General features: G+C 37.1%; 1 protein-coding gene across 12 annotated transcripts in view; it reads right to left on the reverse strand.

Annotated features, from left to right (window-relative positions):
• GTDC1 (glycosyltransferase like domain containing 1) overlaps window positions 1-15,458 on the reverse strand; it is a 361,227-nt gene that overhangs the window by 192,544 nt on the left and 153,225 nt on the right. Inside the window, exon 2 of one of the 12 annotated variants that reach the window (XM_074335878.1) lies at window positions 870-982. The exons of 10 other annotated variants lie outside the window; for them this stretch is intronic. Coding sequence is in view for 1 of the 2 variants with exons in the window: in XM_074335858.1 (XP_074191959.1) it covers window positions 300-301 (2 nt within the window). In the remaining variant the exon portion in view is untranslated. Of the gene's footprint in view, window positions 1-299; window positions 321-869; window positions 983-15,458 lie in introns of those variants that run through there. One more of the 12 variants, XM_074335858.1, reaches the window with a different exon arrangement.

Genomic DNA, 15,458 nt, shown 5'->3' on the forward strand with positions numbered 1-15,458 from the left:
CTAGGTTCTTGTGATGGGTAATGTACAGGCTGTTAAAATAGAGTATCCAGTTTCCCAAAAGCTGTCCCATCAATTAATCAGGCAGTTTTGCTTTTCCCCACCATGTCATGTTCCTTTCCAGTGTTTATCACGGTGGCCTGGAGAGCACTGTGTAAAGAACACTTGCTCAGAAGGCATGGAATTAAGGTCTATAGGTACCTGCCACTGAGCAATATCTCTAACTGGTTACTTAACATCTATCCACTCTGCCGTCATCAGCACTCTGACCAGCTCTATGGATGCATAAAGAGACAAATTACATGATACCGGTTGAGCTTTTTTACTAAAGCTGTCACTGAAATGCAGGCATCTCAAATTACTCCAGCAACCTCTCAAGTCTTTGAATTCTTGGTGTCTGGCATAATGCTTAATCCATAAGATACTCAATAATTCTGTTTGTAACAACAAAGGATGAAACGGGAGGGAAGAATAGACCTAAGTATTGTAAAATATCTATAAATAAATTGAAATCTTTACTGTGCACGCTTAAATATTTTTGATGTATTTTTGGACTAGAATTCATTATTAAGATTATTCTTATAAGATACAAAGTAATATGAACTATTCAAAACATATATAGATAATCTTGTTTTAGATATTGTATTAATAACTCAATAAATCAAATATTGTCAAATCTCTTGACAAACTAAGAAGTACAAGATAGCATTCCTGTTGTAACAGAGCAGACAATGTAATTGGTAAAAGGACCAGAAACACAGGAAATATTAAATAACACTAAAAAAGATAGCTATTAATATCAGCTCTGTGCTACACCCAAAATGCCCCAAAGCAGTATAAGCCTGATTGAGAATGAAGGGAGAGTCACTAACCATTCTCAGTTCGGAGGAAGAAGCGAAAAACGAAGAGCAGAGGAAGCATCACGTTGACTGAGGGTAGCAGGAGAAGCCTGGGTCCTGAGGTTTTGGGTCTGGAAGGATCAGTGCTATTTAAATAAGTCAGAGAGGAGGAAGAGTTGGCTAAAGTTTAGGGTTTGAAAAAAATAAGTAATCAGACAAAATTGGAAAGGTAGTCTTCCATCAGATCTCGAGGTACACAAACACAGGGTAAGAAGTTGGTGAAGTTTCTACTTTATCTACTGGCAATATAGAGATCCATCGTATATTTCTTATACTAACAATGCTTTTGTTTCCCATGCCCAAGGAGATATATCAGGGGGAAAAAAACAAAACAAAACAAAAAAACACTAAGAGCAATATCAGAGATTACCACCTATGTTTTCTTCTAGGAGTTTTATGGTTTCTGGTCTTACATTTAAGTCTTTAATCCATTTTGAGTTTATTCTTGTATATGGTGTAAGAAGGTGGTCCCGATTCATTTTTTTGCATGGATCTGTCCAATCTTCCCAACACCATTTATTAAATAGACTGTCTTTACCTTACTGTATGTTCTTTCCTCCTTTGTCATAGATTAAATGACCAAGAAGGTGTGGGTTTATTTCTGGACTCTCTCTATTCTGTTCCATTGATCTATGTGTCTGTTTTTATGGCAGTATCATGCAGTTTTGATTATTATAGTCTTGTAATATACTTTGATATCAGGCAACATGATACCTCCAATTTTGTTATTCGTTCTCAAGAATATTTGGAGTCTTTTGTGGTTCAATACAAATTTTAAGATTATTAGTTCCAGTTCGGTGAAATATGCCATTGGTATTTTGATAGAGATTGCATGGAGTCTATAGATTGCTTTGGGTAGTGTGGATACTACCCAATGATGTTAATTCTTCCTAGCCATGAGCTTGGTATATGCGTTCATTTATTTGTATCTTCTTCAATTTCTTCTTTCACTGTCACATCGTTTTGCAAGTACAGGTCTTTTACCTCCTTGGTTAAATTTAGTCCTACTTTTTTTTTTTTTATGCAATTGTAAATGGGATTGTTTTCTTAATTTCTCTTTCTGATAGTTCATTATTAGTGTATAAAAATACAATCAATTTCTGAATATTAATTTTGTATCCTGCAACATTCCTAAATTTATTTGTCTGTTCTAATAAGTTTTTGGTGGAATCTTTTGGGTTCTTTATATATAGTATCACATCATCTGCAAATAATGAGTTTTACTTCTTCCTTTCCAATTTGGATGCCTTTTATTTATTTTTCTTGTCTGATAGCTGTGACTAGGATTTCCGATATTATGTTGAATAAAAATGACAGTGGGCATTCTTGTCTTCTTCCTGATCTAAGGAGAACACTTTTAGCTTTTTTCCATTGAGTATGATGTTAGCTGTGGGTTTGTCATGTATGGCTTTTATTATGTTGATGTATGTTCCCTCTATTCCGACTTTGCTGAGAGCTTTTCTCATAAATGAATGTTGGATTTTGTGAAATGCTTTTTCTGCATCATCTATTAATATGATCATATGATTTTTACCTTTCATTTTGTTTATGTGGTGTATCAACGTTAATTGATTTGCGGATATTGAACTAGGCTTGCATCACAGGAATAAATCCTACTTAATCATGGTGTATAATCTTTTTAATGTGCTTCTGTATTCAGGTTGCTAATATTTTCTTGAGGATTTTTGCATCATGTTCACCAGGGATATTGACCTATAGTTTTCTTTTTTTTTTGGAATGTCTTTATCTGGTTCTGGAATCAGGGTAATGGTGGCGTCATAAAATGATCTTGGGAGTTTTCCCTCCTCCTGAATTTTTTGGAATAGTTTGAGAATGATGGGTGTCAATTCTTCTTTGAATACTTGGTAAAATTCACCTGTGAAGCCATCTGGTCCAGTACTTTTGTTTGTTGGAAGTTTACTGATCACTGATTCAATTTTGTTGGTAATAATCTGTCAGTTCAGATTTCCTGTTTCTTCTTGATTCAGTCTTGAAAGATTGTATGTTTCTAGGAATTTATCCATTTCTTCCAATTGTCCAATTTGTTGGCACATAATTGTTCATAATATTTTCTCATAATGCTTTGTATTTCTCTGGTGTCAGTTGTAATTTCTCTTTCAATTCTGATTTTATTTATTTGAGTCCTCTGTTTTTTCTTGATGAGTCTGGCTAAAGGTTTATCAATTTTGTTTACCTTTTGGAAAAAAAACTGCTCTTGGTTTCATTGATCTTCTGTATTTTATTTTTAAGACTCTATTTCATTTGTTTCAGCTCTGATATTTATTATTTCCTTCCTTCTACTCACTTCAGGCTTTTTTTGCTGTTCTTTTTCTAGTTCTTCTAAGTGTAAGCTTAGATCGTTTATTTCAGATTTCTCTCGTTTCTTGAGGTAGGCCTGTGTTGCAATGAATTTCCCCTTAGAACTGCTTTTGATGTGTCCCATAGATTTTTGGCTCATTGTGTTTTTGTTTTCATTTCTCTCAAGGTATCTTCTGATTTCTTCCTTAATCTCATTGTTCACCCATTCATTATTTAATAGCATGTTATTTATCCTCCATGTGTTTGTGTGTTTTTCAGTTTTTTCCTTGTGAATGACTTCTAATTTAATACCACTGTAGTCAGAGAAGATGCTTGATATGACTTCAATCTCCTTAAATTTTTTGAGACTTGGCCCAACATGTGGTCTATCTTGGAAAATGTTCCTTGTACACTTGAAAAGAATGTATGTTCTGCTGCTTTGGGGTGCAATGCTCTAAAAATATCAATTAAATCCATCTGCTCTAGTCTGTCATTTAAGGTCACTGTTTCCTGGTTGACTTTCTGTCTGGAAAATCTGTCCATTGGTGTCAACAGAGTGTTAAAATCCCCTGCTATGATTGTATTACAATTGATCTCTCTCTTTATGCCCATCAGTATTTGTTTTATATACTTAGATGTTCCAAAGTTGGATGCATAAGCATTTACAATCTTGTTGGACTGATCCCTTTATCATTATGTAAAGTCCCTCTTTGTCTCTTATTGTAGTCTTTGTTTTAAAGTCTATTTTGTTTGATATAAGTATGACTACCGTAGGTTTTCCCCCCTCCCCACTCCCATGAAGTATCTTTTCCCATCCCTTTACTTTCTGTCTGGGTGTCTTTCAATCTGAACTGGGTCTCTCCTAGACAGCATATGTATGATGGGTCTTGTTTTCTTATCCATTCAGCGGCCCTGTGTCTTTTGATTGGAACATTTAATCTATTTACATTTAAAGTGATTATTGATAGATACATAGTTACTGCTATTTTTTAATTCAACTTTATGTTCTTTTTGTCCCCCTTCTTCTTAAAGAAGTCCCTTTAACATTTCTTGTAACCCTGGTTTGGTAGGAAAAACTTCTTCAGCTTTTTCCTGTCTGGGAAGCTCTATACGTCTCTCCTTCAATTTTAAATGATAACCTGGCTGGGTAAAATGGTCTTTGTTATAGTTCCTTGCATTTCATTACTTTGAATATTTTGTGCCAATCCCTATCTTCCTGAATAGTTTCTGTTGAGAATTCAGGTGACAATCTTATGGGAGCTCCCTTGTAACTAGTGGCCTTTCTCTTGCTCCTTTTAGGATTCTCTCTTTGTCTTCAACCTTTGCCATTTTAATTATATGTTTTGGTGTGGGCCTCTTTGGGTTCATCTTGTTTGGGACTCTCTGTACTTCCTGGGCTTGTATGTCTATTTCCTTCACCAGGTTAGGAAAGTTTTCAGTCATTATTTCTTCAAGCAGGTTCTGAATCCCTTGTTTTCTCTCTTCTTATTCTGGTACCCTTATGATGCAAGTATTAATACATTTGATGTTGTCCCAAAGGTCTCAAGCTATACCATTTTTAAAAATTATTTCTTCTGTTTGCTGTTCCAATTGGGTGTTTTCTGCTATACTGTCTTCTATATTGTTGATTTGATCCTCTGTTTCATCTAGTCTGCTGGTGATTCCTTCTAGTGCATTCTTCATTTCAGTTACTGTATTCTTCACTTCTGAATAGTTTTTTATATGATTTCTATATCTTTCTTTATGTTTGCTACCTCTTTGTTGAAGTTTTCACTAAGCTCTTTAAGCATAAATCGTTATAACCATTGTTTTGATTCTGTATCTGGTAGGTTACTTGCCTCCATCTTGTTTAGTTCTTTTTCTGGATTTTTCTCTTGTTCTTTCATTTGGGACATATTCTTTGTTTCCCTATTTTGGCTGACTCTCTGTGTTTGTTTCTATGTATTAAGTAGGGATGCTATGTCTCCCAGTCTAGCCGGGTGGCCTAATGTAGTAGGTGCCCTGTGGGACCCAGTGGCAAAGTCTCCTTGGTCACCTGCACTGGGTGTTCCAGGAGTGTCCCTTGTGTGGGTTGCATGTGCCCTCCTGTTGTAGTTGACCCTTGATAGAGGCTGGCACATCAGTGAGTGGGATTGAGCCTCAGGCTGACTGTCTATGGGGTTTGCCCATGGCTTATTTGTGGGTGACTTAAACCATGGAGCAGGATTTGCCCCATTAGGCTCTGGTTCCAGCTGAGATCATCCTTTGGGTATGGTGCTTGTGGGGGTAATTGGGCGGTGCTCTGCTGTGGTCTGAAGCTGATCTCCAGGTATGTTGGTTTTTGGGCCTCATGGAAGGGGCTCCAGTGCAGACTCAGGTCAGCCAATGCCTGTGATTGGCTGAGGAGTACCTTGTAGGAGCTACAAAGTGATCCTGGTCTAGCCGCTGCCTGTGCTAGACCAGGAAGCACATGGAAGAGGCCATGCTGCGAACCAAGGATAGTTACCACTGGTACTGGGTGTGGGATAGCTCTTCAAAAAGCCCAGGACACCCTGAGGCCTGCTGCTGCCTGCCAATTCCCATTAGGCTTAGCCACTGATAGAACCCTGTGTGGTACGGGAGTTGGGTCAGGTGGGGTCTCAGTGATTCACAAGGGTGGAACGAACTGTGTTCACCAAGTTAATGTAGATTGTGGTTTGGTGCCAGTGCTGAGCCTAGCGCTACCCAGCAAAAGTCTCAGAGCACACAGAGAGAGGCTACTCGCCACCAGCGTTGTCCTAGAAAGAGTGCAATGCAGGCGTGGCTGTCTGTTCTCTGAGAAAAGTATCGCAGGCAGTGAGCAAATTGGGTGGGGAGGGTCCCAGGGAGTCACCAGGATAGAATGAATGGGTGAAATGAGCGGAGTTCACCAGGCCAATGAAGATTCATAGTTGGCTGTGGTGGGGAGGGGTTCAACACAGGAAAGATTGTGCCCATCTGTCAGCTGCATGGGAGGAGGGTTCTACACAGGGGAAAATGATGACTGTCCCTCCAGTTCTCACCTTCAAACCACACAATTCAGTCTCTCCCTGTACATCTCTGACACCTCCTGAGTCACCGTGTCTCTGCCAGAGCCCAGGGTGAGTGCCTGGGCCCTTTAAAAGCATGTCAGGGTTTCCAACAGCCTTCTGACCCACCCAGACAGTTGGAATCCCCACTGTTTTTCAAAGCTGGATGTTGTGGGGGCACTGGTACTCAAAGCTAGGGAGCCTGGTAAAGGACTAGGGCCCTCACTCCTCCACAGGGGTCCTCTGCAGCCGAGATATCCCTCTTGATTCTCAAATGACACATGCAAGTGTCAGGCTGGCCCATTCTGTGTCTCCTCCCTCCTACCAGTCTCAATGTGGCTTCTTCTTTATATCCTTAGTTTTAAAACATCTGTTCAGCTAGACTTCAGATGGTTATCCAGGTTGATTATTCTATAATTCAATTGTAATTTTAATGTGGTCTCGGGACGAGGCAAGCACAGCATTTATCTACTCCGCCATCTTGCTATTTGATGTCATTTTTGATCAAGCCCATTACTTTCTCCTTATGGTTCATAATAATATGTCAGGTACTGTTCTCTGCTTCACAAGCCTAACACACAAGTACTTAAGAGACAATCCAAAGAAAAGGAACTCCTGGGGAAAGGTAGGTGTCAACCTGGTACAAAGATCAGAATTGTACAATGTCATGATAATAATTTCTGTCATCTTCAGGGATTCATGATAGTCAGCCTTGAAGAAGTAAGTCAATTAACATGCAAAGCACATCTAAGTCGCTGAGTGTGCTGGGAACACTTCATATGGTGTTTTATCTCCATAAAATAATATAATTAGTATGTGAAATATTTATAATTCACCTCATGATTAATCTATCATAGAAGACTATTCCTTAACAGCAGCATATCATTTTATATTGGAATGTTCTTTGCCCTTTAGTTCATGTCCCTCATAAGTCCCTGGAGTTCATGTCTAAATAGTACAAAGTTGGAAGACCAGAGATCCAAGGTAATGGATATGTCTTATCATTACTCCAACCCAACCTTACCAATGCTGTCTAAGATTATACATATTTAAGGACACACTGACCAGTTTAAGCCAGAAGACTATTACTCAAATAGATACAGAAAGCTCAGTTCATGCACAAGCCTGAGAAACAAACCATGGGTGAGCATAGAGTGGCTTTTAGATGTTATCATCCTTAAGGCTTGAATATTATGACACAGGAATAGTTAAAATAATCATAACAACTATAATAATAGTAATAATATTATCCTGCCTCCTGGTATATCAACTAAACTATTCCTGACAACCATGGAGGGAAAGGTATTTTGTACCTCAGCAGTGAATAAGCTAACAGGAAAAAATATGGTAACTTGCTATTTTTACTGATTCACATCTACTGCTAAAATTGACAAGCACAGATAAAATGCCTCCTAAATAGTCTGTCTTTCTATAATAGGTCTTAAGATCTAATTTTTTGGTACTTATGAGTATTTGTTTGAAATTTGCTTCCCAGAATCCTGTATTCTATTGAGTTGTTCTACCATTTGATTTGTGACATTTTGTTATGCTTCTTATAGAGATTACTCCCGTGTTTTGATTATTTCTCCTATGTTTGTTTTGGCAAGTCCAAGGCAGTTCTTTGAAATCTTCCCTGAATTTGATGCTTAATATGCCATTTGAAGAAATACCCTCCTTGAAATAATTTATTTAGTATCTTCAATGTTTTGCTATTTTACACATCACTTTAATTATAAGGATATCCCTAGATAATTAATTACAAAAGTAAAAACCAGCAGAATACACAGCACACAGTAGGCACTCAAAATGTGTTTGGTGGATGAAAGATTCAATAATATAGTACATCTACAATAAAAAAAGAATTTGAAGGTATGAGTCCTGGGACTGTGTCCTGGTGATTTATACTTTAATTTAAAGATGAGACTTTTTATAAACATTGATTTGTTAACCCTGTGTTTCTTTCTCATCAAGGCAACAACGTAAAAATTCTAACATTATGTTTCCCAGTCTATGTCACAGAGGGAGAAACATTTGAAAGCTAGTTTTCAAAGATCAAAACTTCCTATTTTAATGTATAATAGTAAAATGATAAAATTTTAAATCCTCTACATGGCTATCTAAGTTTCATAAATAAAAAACTTTTTTTTTTAAATAATTAACCTCTTTTTTTTTTCTTGTAAGTAATATACACATAGGTCCAGGAGGGGAAAAAAAACTAAAAGTGCTATATAAACAATATTGTTGCAATTACCTAAACATGAAGTATGAAGGTCGTTCAGTACAATTTGCATGACAAAGTAACTTTCTGAGATGCATTTTTCTCAGTCTTATCTACCATACTACATTATATGTGGGACTTATCCAATATTAGAACTAGAAGGAACTGAAAACCTTGCTAGGCCACACTTCTTTACTAGGTGAGTAGGGAACATAAAATGAGGTCACCTGCCCTGAGTTAGCCAGTTAGAGGCCAAATCAGAACCGTTTAGAGTCAGTTACAGAAAAGAAATCACAGGTATTGCTTGGAAGCCTGCCTTCCAAGTGCAATAGTGGGACTATCTTCAAGTTAGACCTTGAGATGAAAATGTTCTCCATTCAAATAGGGAAAAAGCGCATTCACTGAGATAAATAAATAAGTAAACAAATAAATAACTGTTAGAAAAACTTTCTTTGACCACGTTTCGCCCTTTCCACAAAATATAGACAAATATAGACAAAAGGACTTGAATGTGGGTATAAATATGCACTAGTGACTCGCTACAGATATCCATCTGAGTCGCTGTTATTTCCATTGCCTACATCTGAGGGTCACATGCCATAGGTCACATAAAAGCCATCCAGCGCTTCTCTCTGCCACATAAGAGATTTACACATGAGGCACAGCATAGACACGTCCCTCTGAGCCTGTCCTTTCCTTTCTTTTCTTTCCTCTACTTGTACATAACAGTGGTCTGCGAATGTCAGGAAATACACAGAATAACACAAGAGAAGCAAGCAGGGAAGCTCAGGCTTGGCTCGGGAAAGCCAAAAAAGGCTTTAAAGAATAAAAAACACTTTAGATGGACATTAAAAGATGAGGAAAATTTCCAGTTCAGATGTGTTAAGGGTAGGGTTTGGAAACGGGGAAGATTATGAGTTTCTATGAATACTGCAGAGGAAAAGAAAATACCTGGGACCATAAATATCTACATTTTATATCTTTATATTTTATGAGGGATAAAAAGATAAGCGAGACTTGACATCCTTCATCTTTGTATTTTGGTCATTGAGATATAAATAAAGGGTTGAAGTTATATGAGAGTTAACATTAACTATTTTAAATAACTGTTTTAATCCCTATACCATCTATACTGCTATTATTACTCATAGTTCGGGTGGTGCCAACTCACTGCAAATAAATATCATAAAAAAATTGCTCCCTTACTAAGTTACCAAAGCTCAATACAATCAGATGGGAAATTCTAATAACTTTTTGTCATAACTCTTCACTTGAAAAACACTTTCAAAGAAATGTTAGTAATTTACCACTCCATAGGAAACAGTAACATGGCAAGATTCTCCCAAGAATATTCCAACAGTCCTTGAAAATCTAAGACTGTCACAAAACCTGAGCATCTGGCAACTCTGCTACCACAAAGTATCCATATGGAAGAGACCAAAATGTGTCAAAGTACCCAAAAAGATTTTGGATAGTGTAGAAGATACAATAAATAATTCAGTATCGGCAACACTGTCAGCAGCAGGTAGTGGATATGCTACCTGCTTCTATAATGTGCCAGAACTTAACACAAGTGTGTGAGGCTGTGTGTGTAATTGTGTGAAGAGAAACGAGCAGAGAGAATATGAGTGTACATAAGGTTCAAAACTATTTCTATATAGAAATATTCCTTAAGTAGTTCTTTTTGTAGAGACATCAGATCTCTACGTATAGGTTTATAGATATACAGAAGAAGAAAAAATGGAGTCACTGATAACTTATTTTAAGATAAATATAGCAACAAATATATTGCTTCGGAGTCAGTGAAAAAAAATGTATTAACTTAACATTATGGTTGAGATTGTATGTGCAAAAAAAAGTCAGAAAACCCAAAATTATGGTTCCCTCAGCAACCATAACTGTGTCCTCATGCATATATGAGTATTTTGCATTACTGTAATGATGATACATTTCAGCCTTAATATCAGTTTATGCAGTGTGACTGAATTAGGATTCTTTTGGGAACCATAACTTTGAATTTCTGGACTTTTGTGAATGTAAAATCTTAACCATAAAATTATATTAATATAGGGTGGGGTTTTTGCATTTTATTTTCTGGCATTTAAAAAAACAATAAAGAGTGAATGGTTGACAACATTAAAGTAGTAAAAGATTGGCTGATTTGTAATAATACAAAAAGGATTTGATACAGAGCCTAATACCTTAAAATAGGGATATACAAACTACAAAAGAAAAGAAACATCCTTCTGTAGATTAATCAAACACAAGAACAGGCAAGACATCTTCCTAGGAGTAAATAAATTTACTTTTTCTATAAAATGTTTCTAATTAGAAGGTATTTCATTCAACTATATTTCAACATGAATATACATACCAATGACTGAAATAATGCTCTCACTACATACGAGTATTTCTACATCTTATCAAGAAAAACTAGTATTAAAATGGCCCCCCATGTTTTCCAGAGCAAAGCTGGTTGGGATCCACTTTTCTTTCTTTCATGAGTAACACAGCAGGACATAACCTATAAGATAAAACTGTATTACTGTCTCCAACTACTTTTTGATCACAGGCTGAGGCTGATTCAAAATGTGGTTCACAAAGAAACATACACAGTTACCAAGTTATGCTTAAGAATGAGGTAACTATTTTAAGTTACTACTTAGGTACTGTACAACCATGAGGTAGCCAGGAGATGAAGTAAGGAACAGTGACATAGTGGGTTCAGGAGAGGAGTCATAATCATATCTGTTTGGGGGAAAATTACAAATATTTTCATGCAGACTGTGTTTTCCACCGGCCTCACAGGATCAGTAGTTTTTCCACAAAGTAGACACATTGCAGACAGTTAGAAGAGTCTGTGGAAAGATCCAGAGGTAAAAGTGGTCAATACCTTTTGGAGAACAAAGAGTTTGGCTGAAGGGTAGGAGGCTCATGAAGAAGTTGTAAAAGGAAAAGTTGCACATGCACATTAAATACATATTGTAACGGACCTGGAAGGCAAAGCTGCCAGTCTTAACAGCCATACACAGGCAGTGGGCAGGAGGAGGGGGGTGCGGCACTGAAGTTACATGAGCAAGGAGGCTATACATTTTAGGAGAGAAACAAAAAGCAAAAATAACAAAGAAACAAACAAAAACTCCACAGCAGCAGAACAGACGAAGGAAGAGAAGTAAACACTGAAGACAGAAGACAGGGGGACCAGTTATGAGGTTATTATACTAATCCAGACAAGTAGCCATGGAGATCTGGAGAAATAATGGTAACAGCAAGACCTAAAAGGAGGAGAAAGGATTAAAAAGTGCTTAAAAAGATTTTAAGATCTAGTGACTATTGGAAAGATTGTGCCATTAATACAAATATAAAATTGTCTGATGGAAGGGAAAGGAATGATCAAGCACAATTTAGTAAATCTTAAGTTTAAGGTATCAAGTTCCATACAAACAAGCATTTCCTGCTAAAAAACAATTTAGAAATATGGTCCTGAAGGAATAAAAACAATACTATTCTTTGTACCTGTGTAATTTACAAACTTGTGCCTCCACTCCCTTTTTATCTATATAGGGTTGGGAAGGTAATACCATCAGTTGTACAAATAAGAAAACAGGCTCAGCAAGGATGATTTCCCAAACCCCACACAGGTAGAAAGTGGCAAAGTCAGACTAGAGAACAATTTTGTAATCTTTGGTACAGAAGTCATTTTGAAATTATAGATAAAATCATCAAAAAATAGGGAGATAAAAGATAAGTGAGTTGTGTGCAGAACTACAAGGAAAACCTAACCTTGGAGAGCAGCAATCATTCAACAGCCCAATAGATGACTAGGATGCCTAGTGCGTGTTATAGGGCCTGACATTCAACAGGTACTCAACACACCTCTGTAACATCAACAGAAAAACAGGAAGATGGCACTAAACAGGGACTTTGTATTTGTGGTAGCAAGATCGGGTAGTTCTCAAACATCCTTATAGCAGCCACTTTGTACAGCAACCAAAGACTTCTTCCACAAAACTCTCATATGTAAAATACATAGAAACACTCTGGAGCGAAGCAAAAGCAGATTGATGGTTTCGAACTTCCCCTAACTTGAACTCTTTTCCCTTCCTTTCACAACCCTTTCTTTGCACATATACGAGTATAGTTATCCCTAAGACAAACCCATGCAACCCAGAGAAAACAGCTGAAATCCTCTAAGTCAGTCAAGAGGATGATGTAATTTGGAATGCCTGAGTATGGTGTGCAAGAACTACAGGTGAAACTTGGCGTGAATAGATCAAGCTGACATCAAGTACCAGCCTGCCGAGACTTCATTCCTAACTAGGCTCTACATTTCCATGTTCTTCCACGAGCTGGGATCCTTCATGACTTCTTTCATGGATTTCTCCATGACCAACAGCTTACTTCAATTCCAACCCACATCATTAAATCATTTGTACGTAATAACTGTATACCATGGAAATGGACATTTAATTGAGTCAGCTGCCTATGGCTGTCTTGCTCCACTAACCTGTTGGAGAACCTCCCTATTTGTTGCATTTTGTAAATAAAGGGTCATGCCAGATAATTCCACATATAAATCAATAAGAATAAGAATGGCATAATGTCAGGAGGTTGAAATTAAAGAAGCAAATGCCCAAATTTGATATCTCAGAGAAAAGGAGTTATATATTCTAATCATGTTACTGATACGGCCAATTATGTGTATGACAAAGAGGGAAAGGATCTGACTGTCCCCAGAGTTGAAAAACTGAAAGCATTATTGAGCACTTTTTAATAGCGGACTTGCAATGTTATTCCATTTTCATATAAATTGTAAATGAAAAATTCAGTCCAATCAAATAGTAAAAACAGTAATCATTATTAAAAAAAACATCCAGCCCAACCAAGGAGTAAAAACAGTAATCATTATAAGATTTTATTATGGCACTACCTTTGTACAAATATGAAATGATATATAAAGAAAATCACGGGCTGATTCTTGGATAATTTATTCAAGGAGTAAGTTATGAAAATTCATCAATAAGTAGAATAAATGAGGCAACTCAATGACAGCTCACCATAGATTCTATTTATGCAACTCCAATTTTAATTTAGTCTGTATTGATGGACTCTTTCATTTCATGTGTTATAGTCATTTTAAATCTAGACACAACATTCATTGCATCTAGAGCCTACACAGTACAAAGACGTCTGGACATGACATAGACAGTTGCTCCTTTTGCTTCAAGTGATAGATAGTTCAGTTGCCAAAAGGATCTGAAGAGATTCAACAAAAATCAGTGAATATTTTTTTTAAGAAGTTACCATATGCATTAAGTTTTTTCTTTTACTGTCTTAGTTTTATATGGTAATTTGTCTTTGGGAGAAATCATGCTGACATTGTCCTGGGTTGTCTCAGGCTCTGCAGAAGAGGCCAGCAAGGATAGAGAAGCGAGAAGCAGAGGCCTGGTCCCAGGACAGGGTATGCGCCAAGGGAAACCGAACCACCTGTAGTACCTGCCACAGAAATGTTAGTGAGCCTGTCAGAACTTGGAACTGGGTCCAAGACATCACTTGGGCGAGGTGGAGGTTGGATTCAGTGCGTAAAACAGAAGGGTAAAGATTTCAAGAAATTTGATTCAGAATTTAGGAGGCAACCCTGATACAGGGGTCACACACCACATTTGGGACTATGCGGGGGATAAAATTGGCAGGAGCAAAGAAAGGGTAACAGACGCCCAGAAGGGGACTACAGGATGAAGGAGAATAATTTGGGAAGAGGGAGACTAAGGAGAGAACATCAGGCCAAATCAGCCAAAACTGACAAAGGATGAGGAGAGATAAGGGGAAAGCAGCAAAGCGAGGGCCCTGGTGCCATGCAACTGGCAATAGAGGGACTTGCGGAGTGGAGGGTCAGCTGAGAGTGGAGGAGTAAAACAGCCCTGTGAATGAATCCTAGGCTGGGGTGGATCAAGTTAACCCCAAGTCATACTAAGCAGTGGGTCTGAGTGTAGAGATGTAGCCCAGACTCAGGTAATGGCTCAGGTGCTGTGCAAGACTGAGCCTGCAGGTAGGGGGCGTCAGTGCACCTGACTGTACCCAGCTGAGGAAAGCCAAGGCTGGGAAATGAGGGAAGAGCGAAGGAAATAACACTAGAGAAGTAACACAGAAGTGTTTCTGGATTATAATACATGAATTTGGTATAGACTACAAAGCAAACCCAGAATAGATTTATGCAAAAGACAAATTAGTACTCTATTTTTACCAAAAAAAAAAAGTCTTCAATAATATTAAGAGCAAAATTAAAACTTAAAGTACAACATTATAAATATACTGCTCTTATAATAATGTAAGACTAGATACATAGAAAAAGACTATAAGGAAGTAAGACTATAAGGCATGTTACTGGGTTTATGGATTTTCATATTTTATCTCCAAATGCTCTATTGTGTAATTATATATTACTTTTATAATTAAAAAGTCAAAAAGTATTAATAATAAAACTTTTAATAGCAAGCATGCCTAGTACCTTTTGAATTATTTGATTAAAAAAATTTCCACTTACATTTCTTGGGTAAAGAGCAGAGTATTTACATATGCTGTTGATACACACTGAAGTTTTTATAAAATCTAAAACTAGTAATCCCTACACCTAATTTGTACATCACTGTAAAATACACTTAATCTAAAGAGACAACTGAAATCTTTCATTTAAAAAGTTCCCTTTATTTTTAAATACTGGGGGTGCCAAAAAAAATGTATACACATGACTTGTATTCATCTTTTGTTATTGGTACATTAAATATTACAATTTTAATACAGTTTTTTCCTTTCTTAAAATGTGTATACATTTTTGGGGCACCCTCCGTATATATGGAATAAACGTCAATATCACCCTCACACAGCAATAGGGGGAAATTTAATCAAAGGAATCACTGTGGTGTGTTGCAATGCAAATTATCTGGACAACAGTACCAGAGACTGCATGTTTTTCAGGGACAAGAATCATGTCATCTCTGTATTTTGTAAAACTCCATAATG

The sequence above is a fragment of the Rhinolophus sinicus genome, linkage group LG01 (genome assembly GCF_036562045.2).
Source record: "Rhinolophus sinicus isolate RSC01 linkage group LG01, ASM3656204v1, whole genome shotgun sequence".
Taxonomy (NCBI): domain Eukaryota; kingdom Metazoa; phylum Chordata; class Mammalia; order Chiroptera; family Rhinolophidae; genus Rhinolophus; species Rhinolophus sinicus.